Source organism: Rutidosis leptorrhynchoides, chromosome 8 (assembly GCF_046630445.1).
Source record: "Rutidosis leptorrhynchoides isolate AG116_Rl617_1_P2 chromosome 8, CSIRO_AGI_Rlap_v1, whole genome shotgun sequence".
In the NCBI taxonomy this organism is placed as follows: Eukaryota; Viridiplantae; Streptophyta; class Magnoliopsida; order Asterales; family Asteraceae; genus Rutidosis; species Rutidosis leptorrhynchoides.
This window is the reverse complement of record NC_092340.1, coordinates 78,730,219-78,744,699: the sequence shown is the minus strand read 5'-3', so window position 1 is coordinate 78,744,699 and position 14,481 is coordinate 78,730,219. Positions and strand designations below refer to the sequence as shown.

The following is a 14,481-nucleotide window of genomic DNA, read 5'->3' as shown; positions in this document are numbered from 1 at the left end:
GTTCCGATGACTCGTACGTTGTCACTCGACTTATGTCCCGGTTCCAGTTTCTCGAACGCATTTTCGTACGCTTAGAAAACTCGCAATTTACGTTTTGTGACTCGTACCTTTGTCAAAATATAGTCTTAAATTATCAATAAACTATATCATTCAAAGTGTATCTTAAACTTTCGAGTGTTTTGGTCATTTACTTCTATAAATCATTGTCTCGCTATTTGTTAATATATATATAATAACAAATCGTTTTATGACCAAGTTAATATATATTTTCAACATTCATAAACACGTTTTAAATATACGTCGCAAGTTATTCATATAATTAATATTCTAACTTATCATATATATTCAAATAAATATTTAAACCAATAAGTTTAATGTACGGTATCAAACAATTAATAAATTGTTACATTTTCAAGTTATAGTATATATATATATATGTATCTATATACATATAATTGTTCGCGAATCGTCAAGAATAACCGAAAGGTATTTGAATATATGAAAGTAGTTCAAAAATTTTGAGATTCAGTTTTACAGACTTTGCTTATCGTGTCGAAAGTGTTACTCATACAAAGATTAAGTTTAAATTTGGTCAAAAATTTCCGGGTCATCACACGTAACAAGGTTGGGTTAGTTCATATTGCAGGGGAGTATACTGCTTAAACTAAAAAACTGGATATTTGTAGGTTGTACAAGTCTCGGTCCTTAGTAATTTACATCTAAAATTAACAGCGGATGTCAATGCTATTGTTTAGATTATGAATTCGGATGATTGTTCTTATTGTATCTTTTTTTTCATTTTCATTTGTAGCATCTCCAAAACAACAAGTTCACTAGACCAAGCTCACCTCTAATTGTGTGTTGTAATCGGCTCAAAATACGATAATGATCTTGACCTTTATACCTTATATCAAGTCATTGTAGGGATCTTGGTGATAATCACTTGGTTGGGACTAAGAAAAGTTTTTTTTTTTATAATTATTGTTGCAAACAGTCTAATTGTTAAGGTCGAGGTTATGTTAAGTGATTATGCTATGTGTAATTTGGGTCGTTATAATATGAAGGGGAACCAGAAAAGGAGTATTTAGATTCTCGAAGTATATGAATCTGGGTAAGTTCTTTAAATTTCATCCACATGATGCAGCTGAGGTTCACAAAGTGATCTTTTTAATGATAATGAGGCGATCCACTTTAGATGATGCAGGCCTAATGCTCGATCTGACGCCACAAAGAAATGCAACAAACAAACAATGAAGGATTCACTCTAGATAAAGCTTTCGAAAAGTGAGTGCTTTGAGTTTATTAGAAGTGTTTCAAAAAATTTCAAAATCGAGACTTTGGACATTAGCTAATGATTGTGATTATACAGGTGGTGAGTACTATGGAAACTGAAAATGTCTTTTTCTGACTTGTAGGATGTTTTGGTTGGTGTAAGTGAATCTACTATGGTAGAGAACTAATGTCTTTAACGTTGACTAAATACTAATGGTCATGGGATTAAATTGTAATCTTTAGGTCTCCACTTCATTTAAATGTTTTAATTTACAACGGGTTTTGAATTTTTTTTTTAGGGTCCTATGATGTAAGTCCTCTTATGAGATTCTTTAGATGATGCAGGCCTTAATATATGTGTTTTGAATCTTTTTATCAATACTTTGAACAACTTAAATGCATTTGTCGAATTCGAAACATTGTTTGTTTACATGTCAACGCATAACTTTTATATTGACGATGTTGTGTTCCTTTTATAATTATTTAATTAACATTTTATACTTAGTTTTTAATAGGGCCCGCCGTGCAACGCACGGGCTCTTAAAGACTAGTACATACAAATTTTGTTAAATGTTAATGTACTAGTGAAATGACCCGTGGAATCACGAGTTTGTTTAAACGAAACAGTTTAATGATATGTTTTATGTATTAAGTGAACGTAAATGCTAAAGTCATTTAGTTTAATGACCCGTGGAACCACAGAGTCCGACGAAGAAACTCGTCAGCTGAACATTTCATTAAACACCTAAAATGCATATTAAACAATCTACATCCAATCATCTGAGATAATATTGGTTGTCATTTTATTTTAGAAGTGTAAATTAAAATATTAATTTAGAATTAGTTTCTTTCTGCCTAACTTTTATACCTTCTCGTACTCAATTCAAAATAATATAATTCAAATAATTCAAAATTATTTAATTTTAATAATTAAAATAATTATTAATAAGATTTAATAATAATAACTAATTAATAAGATTTAACTTTAATTCAAAATTATTTAGATTAATGACATCACTCACCATACTTAGATTTTTTTTTCTTTTTGTTTTTTGATTTTTTTTAACAAAAGAGTTAGCCTAATAATGACATCATCATTATAAATTTTAATAGAAACTATAGATAAATAGATAGATAGATAGATTTTTTTTCATGTGTATTAAAATCTTGCATAAAAGTCTTGTAAGTAATGGTTATTTAATTAAAATGACAGTTACGAAATTATATAAAACTTTTATGCAGTAACTTTTATACATTTAAACGACAGTCTATCGATAAATTAATCATAAATAAATAATACTCCCTAAATGTGATGTATAATACATTAAAATTATTATCTGTATCTTAATATCACGATGATGATTGTTAGACACGGTACCATTAGACTGTTTCTAACCGTGGTGGTGACGTTAAAGACAAGTGATGTACTTTTTGATGATGTGGCAAGGTCAAAAGATGAAAGTTTTTAAAGGGGAGCGTTAAATTTGAGCGTTAAATATTGTGATGGTGATGTGATAAAATATTATTGGTAGTTGAGTATAAAATATATTATATTAATTAATAATAATAATATATAAAAATATGTGGTGAAATCTGATTGGCTGAAACAAATTTGACACACCTTTACTCTTCCGTCAAATTTTCGACTGACGCCCGAGGCGTCAAATTTTGACGCCGCGTCAAGGGCGTCAATGGCCTCAAAAAATTGCTGGATGGGATGACTAATGCTGTGTTCGGATCAGTCTTAAGAAAGTAAACCCACTTTTTATTACAGCAAAAAAAAAAAGTCAGCTAAATAGATTAGAGAAAAGTCAAAATCTTGAAGATCCACAAGGGCATTTTAGTCTTATTAGTTATTGGTACACCTAAAAGAATTGTACGGATTATTTGTTGTTGCTGTTTGTAGTTGGTTATGTCGCCGACGGCTTGGGGTGCGTTGTAAAATCACATGCGATTTACATTCACGATCGCCACCCTATGCGACCAACGTCGTCGTTTTGACCCCTCACAACCACGACCTGACCCCACTCTCCTGTCCAAAAACCAACACCCCTTTTCTCTCCCAATTTTCAATTTCATTCCAAATTCCTGAATAATTTTCATTCCAAATCCCTCGCAAATCTCAATTTTCGCTTTGTTTTTTTTTTTTTTTCATTGTAAATTTCAATTTCTTTCCACGTGTATTCAATTTTGACAGATTTGATTCAAGGCGAGCTGTATTGTTGTTTTCTTATACCTCAGGTACATACTTGATTCACATTCTTGCTTTAAATTTCGGATCCGTAATCCGATCTAGTTAATAAGGATAACTAACTTTTATTTTAACTTTTGTAAATTGGTGGTTATATTTGTGCAATTCTTTAATTTTGAATATTTAACCACCAAAGATGTTAGATTGTTGTGAAATTATATGCGATCTGGTAATAATGACATCATAGTTGCTTGATTTCTCTTTTAATTCAATTGATTAGCCATTATTTGCCCTAATCATGGTGTTTAGTTGACCTAAAAAGGTGCTTTCAGCTAAATAGCTAATGCTTGTTGTTCATTGGCTATAAAGTAATTTCTTTTATGTTTAAATTAAAATTAAATTTAAAATTTGCAGGCAGTAAATTTCTGCTGTAACCTGTAATAAGAAAAAGGAACTAGCTGATGGATATGCAGCTGCTCCATTTGATTACTGAAGATCTATAAGACGCGTTTTCGGTTGTATATTTTAGGAACAACTCTGTGACAGAGATATTTTTATTTTATCTATGGGCGAGTGGGTAATTGGAGCTTTTATTAATCTTTTTGGCAGCATTGCCATTAATTTTGGAACTAATCTTCTTAAATTGGGACATGATGAGGTACTTAACTCTAATGTCAATAATTTTAGCTTATATAATTTCCTTATTGCATTATAATTATGTTATATTTTATAATAATAATAATAATAATGTTTGTAAAGAGCTAATAGAAAAAGGTGGTGCTTAACTTAAGCTGTAACTAAAACAATGTAGAGAGAAAGACATGCAGTGTTAGGTGAAGGAATAAATGGAAAAACGATATTGAGGCCCGTTATAAGCTTTCAATCTTGGAGAATTGGTAAATTTACTTAATTTTTGTTGAACTTTTCGCTATTCTTTATGTTAAATAACTTTTTCTTATTGATTTTGATCCATCCACAGGAATTTTGTTTTTCGCTTTTGGAAACTCTCTTAATTTTATTTCTTTCGGATATGCTGCTCAGGTTAGTGTGAATATGTTCTTGATTTCTAGAATAGGGTTCTCAATCCGCAGGATCTTTATTACTTTTAAGATAAAATATATCTTTACGTCTAATATAGCTTTTTTTATAAACTTTGTGTCTCCAAAACCGTTGTAGACTTGTAGGAAGTAGCATCCTGAATCCTAAATTAGTTTACTTTTATTTTTTACTGAAGAATTTTAGATAGAGAATGGTTAATTTGGTAGTCGTTTATTATGATAATCTATTTTATTTTATTTTTTGCTTCTCTGTTTTTCTTATTTGTTACTATATTTGTATGAGCAGTCACTTCTTGCAGCGTTGGGATCTGTCCAGTTTGTGTCAAACATCGTGTTTGCCTACTTCGTCTTGAACAAAACAGTGACAGTCAAGTACGCGTTTAAACTTTGCAACATGTTCTTATCGTTATATGATTTGAAAGTACCTTATGGTAATATTTGTACATCTTTTTATGCAGAGTATTAGTTGCCACAATGTTTATCGTCCTTGGAAACACCTTCCTTGTTGCTTTCGGCAATCACCAATCACCTGGTATAGCTCTCTCGATTTATAGTTTCTCTTTATTTAATTTCTGTTTTCACTTTTTGAATTATGTTAATTTTTGTTTAAATTTTGCAGTTTACACACAGGAGCAGTTGGCAGAGAAGTACACTAACATGACCTTCCTTTTTTACTGTCTTCTATTGGCCAGTTTGGTTGTCATGCATCACTTCGTATACAGGTTAGTAACATCTCGAACACATTTAGCTTTGTGATTTAATCACTTTTCTATTTCTATTTATTTAACTAAGAGCGTGGTTGATAAAACTGAATGATTATCCGCTGAGTGGTTTTAATATCTGAACGATTCAATGGTTCTGATTAAACTTAGCTTTGAACGACAATAACCTGTTTGATAATTATTCTGAATGAACTCTATGGATGATTAAAATTAATGTAATGAAATTTAGATTGAATAAATAAAAGTAATAATTGTTTGATTAATGTTCTGGATATATTTTAAGGGTGATATTAAACAAATTGAATGGTTAAGAGAGTATTTCAAATGGTTCAGCTCAGATTCAGATTGCTGAATGGTTCAGCTCATTTAGATGTCACTAACAAACGCACCGAATGTTAAACGGTTCAACATTTAGTGCTGAATCATTCAATAAAAAGAATCAAACTCACACTAAATTCATAAATTTGGATAAACAGGAGAGGAGAATCCATGCTTGCTACTTCTGGTAAGGAACTTATGCGGTATTGGAAATTGCTGCTTCCATTCTCGTTTGCCGTAGTTTCAGGAGCCATAGGATCATGTTCGGTTCTTTTTGCAAAGTCACTGTGAGTTGTTGCAAAAAGCTACATTCTTCTAGAAGAAACTAATTCGGGTCACTTGGTATTAACAATTCTTTTTTTTTTTTTTTTTTTTTTTTCAGTTCAAATCTGTTAAGATTGTCCATGTCAAGTTCATATCGTCTGGATAGCTGGTTCACATATTCAATTCTTTTATTGTTTCTATGTACTGCTGGATTTTGGGTAATGATTAGTAACATACATCATACATCATACATCATACATCATACATCTTACTTATAAAATACTACAAATTGCAGAGTTTTGAATTTATTGATTTTTTTATATATATTTTCTTATGTACAGATGGCAAGATTGAACGAAGGATTAGCACAGTTTGATGCAATACTTATAGTCCCTATGTTTCAGATAGCTTGGACCTTTTTTTCAATTTGTACTGGATTCGTGTATTTCCAGGAATATCAGGTTCTATATCTCTTTCAGTATGTATATGTACTGGATTTGGATTTTTTTTTAAGAGGTTGTATGACATTCGTTCGTTTTGTTTTGTTTCAGGTATTAAATACGTTGAGGACAGTGATGTTTATAATGGGAATGATTTCAGTTTTCATAGGAATTTCATTGTTAGCACCCGATGAGTCAAAAGGTATATATGTGCTTCATTAATGATTACATTTAGAGATGGAATGGGCGGGTCATTAATGTGTCAAAACGGGTTTGGTCTGTGCCAGTCAGTTATAAGTACGACTTATGAACTGGCTCAGCTTTTAAATAGGTCGAACGGGTTGGGTCGAGACCCGGTTTGGGTTGGGTCTGGTTTGGTCAAGACCCATTTATATATAAATGGGTTGAAAAGCCATATGGTTACACATTAAGCAGTGGAAAATTTGTTGAGTTGTTCTCTGATCTTTACCAGGAGAAGTCAAAGAAGGTCAACTATCATCCGTGGCTTCATCAAAAGTTAGCACTGATATGGAAAGGTTAGTTTGACTTCTGACAAACATACAAATATCAAGTATCAAGAAGAAAGCAAAAGAAACAACTAAATGAAATCATATAGTGTTTATTTCCCATTTCCCATTTCGATGGAGACATGATTATATAAAAAGTGAAATAATATTTACATATGTTTTTTTAAAGGTTAATCAAGCCATGTGAAGATTCGCCTCCGATCAAGGATATGAAGTCGTTTGCACGAGCAATGACAACAAAAGTTTCAACTGCGTTTATAAGAGCAAAGGTTGTGCAAATTCCGATTCCACATTGGAATGTAATCAAAAGATGGAAACTGTAAAAATAATTTTCTAATTTGTTGTAATTTTTTGGGTACAGCGTACATGCACATTGTTGATGGGTATGGGAGATGATACAATGCATGCTTCGTCGGTTTTTGCCATGCCAATGGTTTCATCAAAAATGACAGGTTTCAGAGCTGTCGGAAGTGACAGGTCAAAGTTGTTGTCGTTAAGAAGCCCGACGGGATGGACTAGAATTCCGGTAGTGGTTGAGGAAAGTGTAAATATGCTGGATACTACTTCAAGTGAAGAGGATTAGTTTATATTGTTAATTGGTTTTTATTTAAAAAAAATAAAAAATCTAATGGAAGGAATCTATTTGTACTAATGGGGGGAAGGGGCAAGTGCCACTGCCACTGCCACTGCCATTGTTGTATAGTTGTCTAATGAATTTGGATGTATATGTTCTTTGATTAATTGTAGGCTGCATTTGATGCTTGAGTATGATAACCTGTAACCAAACGCCACATGGACTTTATTTACACTGTCTACTACATTTTTCTTTGAAAATAGTCCTTATAAGTTGAAACTTAGAAGATTGCTTTCTTCAAATTGTTGTTGCATGCTTTTGAATGTGCTTTACATGAACTACTTTTAACTTTATACAAGTATTAGGTCAGTATATGATGATAACAAGTGTATATAAAATTGCCGTTTCAGATGAACAGTAGCAGAGGAGTAAAAGGAATTGAGGATAGTAAAAAACTTGTTTTTGGAAGATGGGGATTCCGTAGGGTTTGATTGTATGATACACACTGAGAAATTGTCCAAGTGAGGTGATTTGTGTGCCTTTACACTGTATTTTTGTATTCATGTCAACTGAATTTAAATTTATAATTGTATTCCAATGATCATCCTAAGACCATATTTAGCGCGGCGTCAGGAGGTCGTGGTGAGTTGACGTTGGTGACGCTTCCTAGCACGGGACACAGAACGTAGATCAGAATAGCATTCACATAAATGTTCTAACAGAGTACTGGGAAACACCGCTAACGCGGCGTCACCGGTGACCTTACGCCAGTGACAGTCAATTGAATGGCGATGAGGAGAGTATAGCGTTAGGGCAACGTGGTGTTTTCTGATTGGTTGGGGCTTAGTTGGTATTGTTGTTTCTCGTTTTACTATGTTAAGGCTTGGAGGTTTTTTTTTAAAAAAAATATGATGGTTGCCAACAGATGAATAAGAAAGAATGGTTGCTACAAAATTTGAAGTACGGAGCATTAAGTTTTATAACAAATGTCCAGTTTATAGTTTAATTTTTGTTATGGTCTAAAAAAACATCACATCCGAGCCTATTTCTTTTTTATTTTTTGCCACATAATTTTAATTTAATAATATCTTTTATTTAATAATTATTTATATTTAGTTTTTTAAGTTTATTATTTTAATTTTTATTTAATTATATAATATATATATTAAGTAAATACTATATAATTTAATCAAGAAAAAATATATATATATAAAAAAAAAAATTTGTGTGCCATACATGAGCTTGACACCAAGATTTGACATTTCCCACTAAACAGATGACATCTGCTACATCACAGGAAGTCAAAAAGTGCACTCTCTGACTACACCTCAAAGTCAGGGAGGGGCACGGTTAAAAATGGTCTAAGATTTCGTCTAAACCTAAAATGTTTCGCAAGAGGATATCGGTTCAAGGTGCAGAGATATTTCACATATATGTGAAAGATATTTGAGTCTTTGAAGGTGCTCTCTTAGGGTCTTTTTATTCTCATGTGTTTGGTTTCGAATATATATGGTTCCTAATCTTTTGTGTGCATTTTGATTGGGTGTCTTAGCTTAGTCTTTCTTTCGTTCATGTAATGTTTTAGTATTTAGTTTCGTTCGGATTGGGTCTTTTGTTTGTTAGATTGTGAGCTCAAGTTTTTTCGGGTCTTCTTGTTTTAGTTGAGCTCGGACATTTCTATTCGGTTCTCGTATGACTTCAGACTTCTTTTTATTAATGAAGCTTTCCCGATAGTTTAGAAAGTTTATTGTTTTTCGTGGGAAAAAAATAAATTGTGTTTAGCCATACTCATAAGGCTATACTCGATTAGCAAACACCAATTGAATTGAATTGAATTACCAACGAAGCTTGGCTTGAATGGTATGAGGTGAAATCCAACTTGGGATACTGCTAACCCATGTTCGACTCTCACTCTAAGCAGAGAGTTTCCAATCTTTGATGGTATCGCCAACATCAATATGATTTGGGAAGGCTTATGTGGGAGTATTCTCAACCTTCGATGGTACTGCCAACATCGTTGCGAATTGAGTTTTCTCCTAACGCGTGTGTGAGTGACAAATGAGAACATTCGATGTCGATATCACCGGTAAAATTTTTTTGAATTGAATTGAAGATTAATAATAAGTTATTATAAACTACTAGCTAGTTGCCATATATATTGACTTTATTTTTTCGACAATGTTAAATGTAGCTCTAAATTTTAATTTAATATATTTAAGTTTATAAGTTCAATTGAATTAATTTTGTAAAATATAAATATTATCAACTTTTCTTATTTAAATTTGGTATATGATAATTTGAATTATAAATAAGGAATTAAATTATATGTGATATACTTAAATATAGACTATTTCTCCTTATTTTTATACGGAAAAAGAGAAAATACCTAGCGACACAAGCATCTTAATTGTACTTTTAATTCAAAATTTAAGCTAATACAATGTTAGATATTATAAGCTTAACATGTTGAAATAATTATATATACATATTATACATAGAGATAAGATATTGTGGAATCAAAAAACAAACCGTAGATAATTAATATTTAATCATCCATAAATTATAAATTATTAAATTTGAAATATATTAGTCAAATTTAATGGATAACTATCTCTTTTTTTTTCTTCTTTTTTTTTTTTTTGAAGAAGTTTGAAGACGCTTATTATATGGAACCGAAAAAACAAACTGTAGATAATGTATTTTTGACCATTTATATATATAATTAAATTTCAAATATATTAATAAAAATTAAATGGATATATTTGATCATAAATATTTAAAAATGCTAAAATTTAATTGGTCAATTGAATATCAATTTTGAAATTAGAGATCAAATACTCACTTCCAATATTTAATACGAAGTAATATATATAATAAAAATTTAAAAGATTCTAATTATCAAACTATGTAGCAATTATATATATTGTGCGCAATCGTCTTATAATATAAAAAAATATGGGGATTTACAGCCTTATTTTTCATAAAATTTCTTCTACTACTACTACTACTACTTCTACTTCATTCTTCTTCAAATTCTGTTACAACCGTAACCTAACATAAATTGTTTAGTTTGTTCGATCCGATCCGATCCAAATATGTGGGATATGAGTCAAATAGGATCGGTGATGACAGGGTTTTTGTTTGCACTTGCAATATTCCGAGGTGTTTTTGAAAAAACCCTTGGTACTCAAATCGAACAATTCTATCATAAACTAGTTGCTTATTTAAACCCTTATTTGTACATCAAGTTCCATGAATACGAAGCAGAAGATCATTTTATGCGAAACAAGGCGTATAAATCCATCGAACATTACCTCACTAACAACTCCACTACTTTAGCCAAACGCCTTAAAGCCAACGTGGACAAAGATTGTCGATCGATTATTATGAGCATGGATGAGTACGAAGAAATCATCGATGTCTTCAATGGTGTCAAAGTTTGGTGGTCTTCAAGAACAATGCCCCAGCCACCACCGAATCAATCCGATATTTACCATATTGGTAATCCAAGTTATTACCAGCTCGCTTGCTATCGAAAAGACAGAGATTTCATTACTAAAGTCTACTTGCACCATGTGTTGTATCAAGGTGATGAAATAGCTAAAAAAGAAAGACAACGAAAGATACACACGAATTCAAATTATAAGTGGACGCATATACCCTTCGAGCATCCATCAACTTTTAAAACTCTTGCGATGGATCCGAAAAAGAAGGAGGAGATTTTGAATGATCTTATGACGTTTAGTAAGGCTAAAGATTATTATAAGGAAGTTGGAAAGTGTTGGAAGCGCGGTTATCTTCTGTATGGCCCACCAGGAACTGGGAAATCTAGTATGATCGCCGCTATGGCTAAAATCTTCTAGAGTATGATATCTATGATCTTGAGTTAACGTCCGTTAAAAGTAACACTGAGTTGAAGAAGTTATTGATTGCTACAACGTGTAAATCGATAATTGTGATTGAGGATATTGATTGTTCCCTTGATTTGACCGGTCAAAGGAATAAAGTAGAAGAAACGAAAGATGATGTTGATGAAGAGGATTTTGTTAACATGGAGAAAAGTAAGAAAAAAGATAAGAAAATTGAATTGACTTTATCCGGGCTTTTAAATTTCATCGATGGTTTATGGTCGGCTTGTGGTAGCGAGAGGATAATTGTGTTTACAACAAATCACGTTGAGAAACTTGACCCGGCTCTTATTAGAAGAGGAAGGATGGATATGCATATTGAGATGTCGTATTGTTGTTTCGAGGCTTTCAAAGTGCTTGCGAAGAACTATTTGAAAATTGAGTCGCATAAGTTGTTTGCAAAAGTCGGTCGATTGTTAGAGGAGATTAACATGACTCCGGCCGATGTTGCGGAAACTTTGATGCCAAAGTCACCTGAAGAGAATCCTTATGTTTGTTTGAAAAAGTTAATTGCATGTTTAGAGAAGAGAAAAGAAGAAGCAAAGTTGAAACCTACGGAGGATGCTAATTTGGTCAAAGTCAAAGATGAGGAGGGAAAAAGTCAACAAATTAGTAGTGGAAGTAATGATGAAAGTGATAGTGAAGAATATTATTCAAGCGACTTAGAATATACTTCGAGCGATGAAGTAATTGATTAATCAGTTGGGTTTGCATAAGGAAAAATAAGAGTTGTTGATCAAGATTCAACGTATGTCATGTTTTTTAGTATTGTTACCAAGCTAGAGTTGTTTTCTTGTTACTTGGTTCTTAATTTATTTGGTTGCTGTAATTGGGTTGAACTTTTTATAAGTGATTAATGTGTCAAAACGAGTTTGGTCTGTAACAGCCAGTTATAACTTATAAGTACGAGTACGACTTGTAACGAACCATTGACCCACAGACATATTTTACCCCAGTTCCTTATATTCATTAGAAATAACAATATTGTGTTAGTTTATTGTAGCAATATTGTTATGATGATAAGAAATAATATTTGAGTTTGGGCATTTTTATAAATGTAATAGAACACGGTATCACTATCCCATTTATGTTCATCTGTATAAACCAATAGACATAATGCAAACAGTTAGACATCAGGGTAGTGTACATTCATGGTTAAAGTAAGTACTATCAATATCCCATTTGTGTTCATCTGCATATACCAAGAGGTTTTGATTAACAATGCTAAAACAGCAATCATATCTTCATATCTTACAGTTTAACCAAAGCTGCAATATAATAATTTGGAGCCTACAATATTGCAAATTTGAAGGATACATGATCAAACACTGTTTTTTTATTTGATTTCTTTTGTAGTTAGTATGGAAATCACTATAATAACAGAAAAGGCAGATAAGATGAACATAGCACAATATCACAAAACCAAAATCATTGAATTGGCAATAAATCCAAAAGTCAATGTATTTAGACTAGGTGTCAACCTAAACCCAATTCAACCAAATAGCACAATTACACAAAAACCAAACTGTCCACAGTAATGCATTATAATCAATCAATCAATCATACCCTTAAAATCTGAAGCTTCGATGCAAATGCAATTGCAACCCAATCAGGTTGAGACGATGACCACTGCAACTGTTCAATCTCCGCACCAGCAGTATACGCCAATATAGGATCCAACCCACCTTCAACAGGCTGCCCCATCGACGATAAATCCCAAATAAGCGCCTGCGAATCATCACCTGCAGTACAAATGTGACACGAACTATGTGGAGCCCACGCAATCGCATTGACACTAGCTTGATGCCTTTGCAATTCAACTACAGGTAAAGTAGGAAAACGAATATCAAGCACAACAACTTTCGCACTGTCCATTATAATCGTAGCCATGTATCTCGGATCCTGCTTATTCCATCCTAACCTAACTAAAGGTGTATCAGGTTCAGAACTCTCATAAATTATCGTAGAATGTTCCTTATCGCGTAAATCGAAAACCCTAACTGATCCATCAGCCGATACAGACGCAAACACGCCAACGCCGCCCCACGCTATATCGTAAACCTCCTTATCGTGCGCAATCAACTGCGTATCAACCGTTTCCCTCTCGATATCCCAAATCGTACATGTCGTATCAATACTCGAAGTACCAATTCGCTTCGGTTCAGCTTCGTTCCAATCGAATGACGTAACCGGACCACAGAATTCATTGTTCCTGTTATTATTAAGCAAACTCTTCATCTCAACCCTACGCGAACTACTGTTATTATTACTATTACTGTTACTATCATTTTCGATGACGTCATCGTCGTCAGATATGCGCCAAATGCGGAGGAAATCGCTAGAAGAAGCAAGGAGGTCAGGTTTTTGACATTCCTTATCAGGAATGAAAATGAGTTTAGTGGGCGGGTACGGGTGTTCGAATGATAAACTCGGGTCGGATCGGATAAGACCGTTGGTATCATCCAATTGAACAATTTCAACACGGTTAGGGTACTGTTCGACGAGACTAGATATAGCGAGACGATATTTTTTGTCACGGCGAACGCTCCAATTCATGGCGTAAATGTGCCATGGAGCTTCGTAAGTGTAGATCTCGGAACGGCGTTGCTGTTCGTCGGATCCGTCGTGGTTTTGGTGATCGGTGTTTGCTACCATGGCGACGGTGATACGGTGGTTTGTGGAGGTGGTGGTGGTGAATTTGATTTTGACCTAATTTTGAGATAGAAGTGGCGAATTTGGGGATTATGTCCTGAGTAGAAGCTTGTGGGATGGTACTGGTAAAAAAGGTGAAAGTTAAAGTACAATCTTTATGTTTATTTTATTTACTGTTCAAAAACACGTTAAAGTACCATGTTTATTACTATTACTAGCATTTTTTACGTATTTAAGGAATAACGTTTGTTAAAATTATATATATATATATATATATATATATATATATATATATATATATATATATATATATATATCGATTAATTTGCTTTTTTATCTGAAATAATTGAATATATAAAAATTGCGGCTACTATTCATCAAAACAGTGAAGAACCTGAGAATTACAAATACAAAAAGTTGGCTACAATTCTACAAATTACATTGATTAAACTTATAGTTAAAATGTTTGTCATCTTTATGGTTTAATAATAAAGCATTCACCTTATTGTGTAGAATAGTGGGCTTCTTATCTTCATGCTTATGTAGACAAAAAAA

The 14,481-nt window shown here is 32.6% G+C and overlaps 2 protein-coding genes and 1 pseudogene across 2 annotated transcripts; 2 read left to right on the top strand and 1 right to left on the bottom strand.

The window, feature by feature from the left end:
• Positions 1-3,215: 3,215 nt before the first annotated feature.
• On the top strand, positions 3,216-7,599 carry LOC139862241 (probable magnesium transporter NIPA8). The gene is made up of 14 exons (XM_071850814.1): positions 3,216-3,513; positions 3,878-4,121; positions 4,275-4,359; positions 4,443-4,504; positions 4,808-4,893; positions 4,980-5,053; positions 5,141-5,243; positions 5,720-5,848; positions 5,944-6,043; positions 6,167-6,286; positions 6,377-6,467; positions 6,741-6,801; positions 6,962-7,061; positions 7,154-7,599. Exons 2-14 carry the CDS (start codon positions 4,029-4,031, stop codon positions 7,373-7,375), a joined length of 1,326 nt encoding a protein of 441 aa, XP_071706915.1. The 5' UTR covers positions 3,216-3,513; positions 3,878-4,028; the 3' UTR covers positions 7,376-7,599.
• A 2,776-nt stretch (positions 7,600-10,375) lies between these two features.
• Positions 10,376-12,102, top strand: LOC139862107 (AAA-ATPase At3g28580-like; annotated as a pseudogene).
• Positions 12,103-12,686: 584 nt separating this feature from the next.
• LOC139861971 (WD repeat-containing protein LWD1-like) lies at positions 12,687-14,067 on the bottom strand. Its single transcript, XM_071850502.1, has one exon. It carries the CDS (start codon positions 13,927-13,929, stop codon positions 12,835-12,837), a length of 1,095 nt encoding a protein of 364 aa, XP_071706603.1. The 5' UTR covers positions 13,930-14,067; the 3' UTR covers positions 12,687-12,834.
• Positions 14,068-14,481: the final 414 nt, after the last annotated feature.

What these genes read in the sequence shown, in the direction of transcription:
- LOC139861971 (XM_071850502.1), bottom strand. Translation starts at nt 13,929, where the DNA reads ATGGTAGCAAACACCGATCACCAAAACCACGACGGATCCGACGAACAG.
- LOC139862241 (XM_071850814.1), top strand. Translation starts at nt 4,029, where the DNA reads ATGGGCGAGTGGGTAATTGGAGCTTTTATTAATCTTTTTGGCAGCATT. An exon ending in CGGCAATCACCAATCACCTG is followed by an intron (nt 5,054 to 5,140) that starts GTATAGCTCTCT and finishes TAAATTTTGCAG; the next exon opens with TTTACACACAGGAGCAGTTG. An exon ending in GTTAGCACTGATATGGAAAG is followed by an intron (nt 6,802 to 6,961) that starts GTTAGTTTGACT and finishes GTTTTTTTAAAG; the next exon opens with GTTAATCAAGCCATGTGAAG.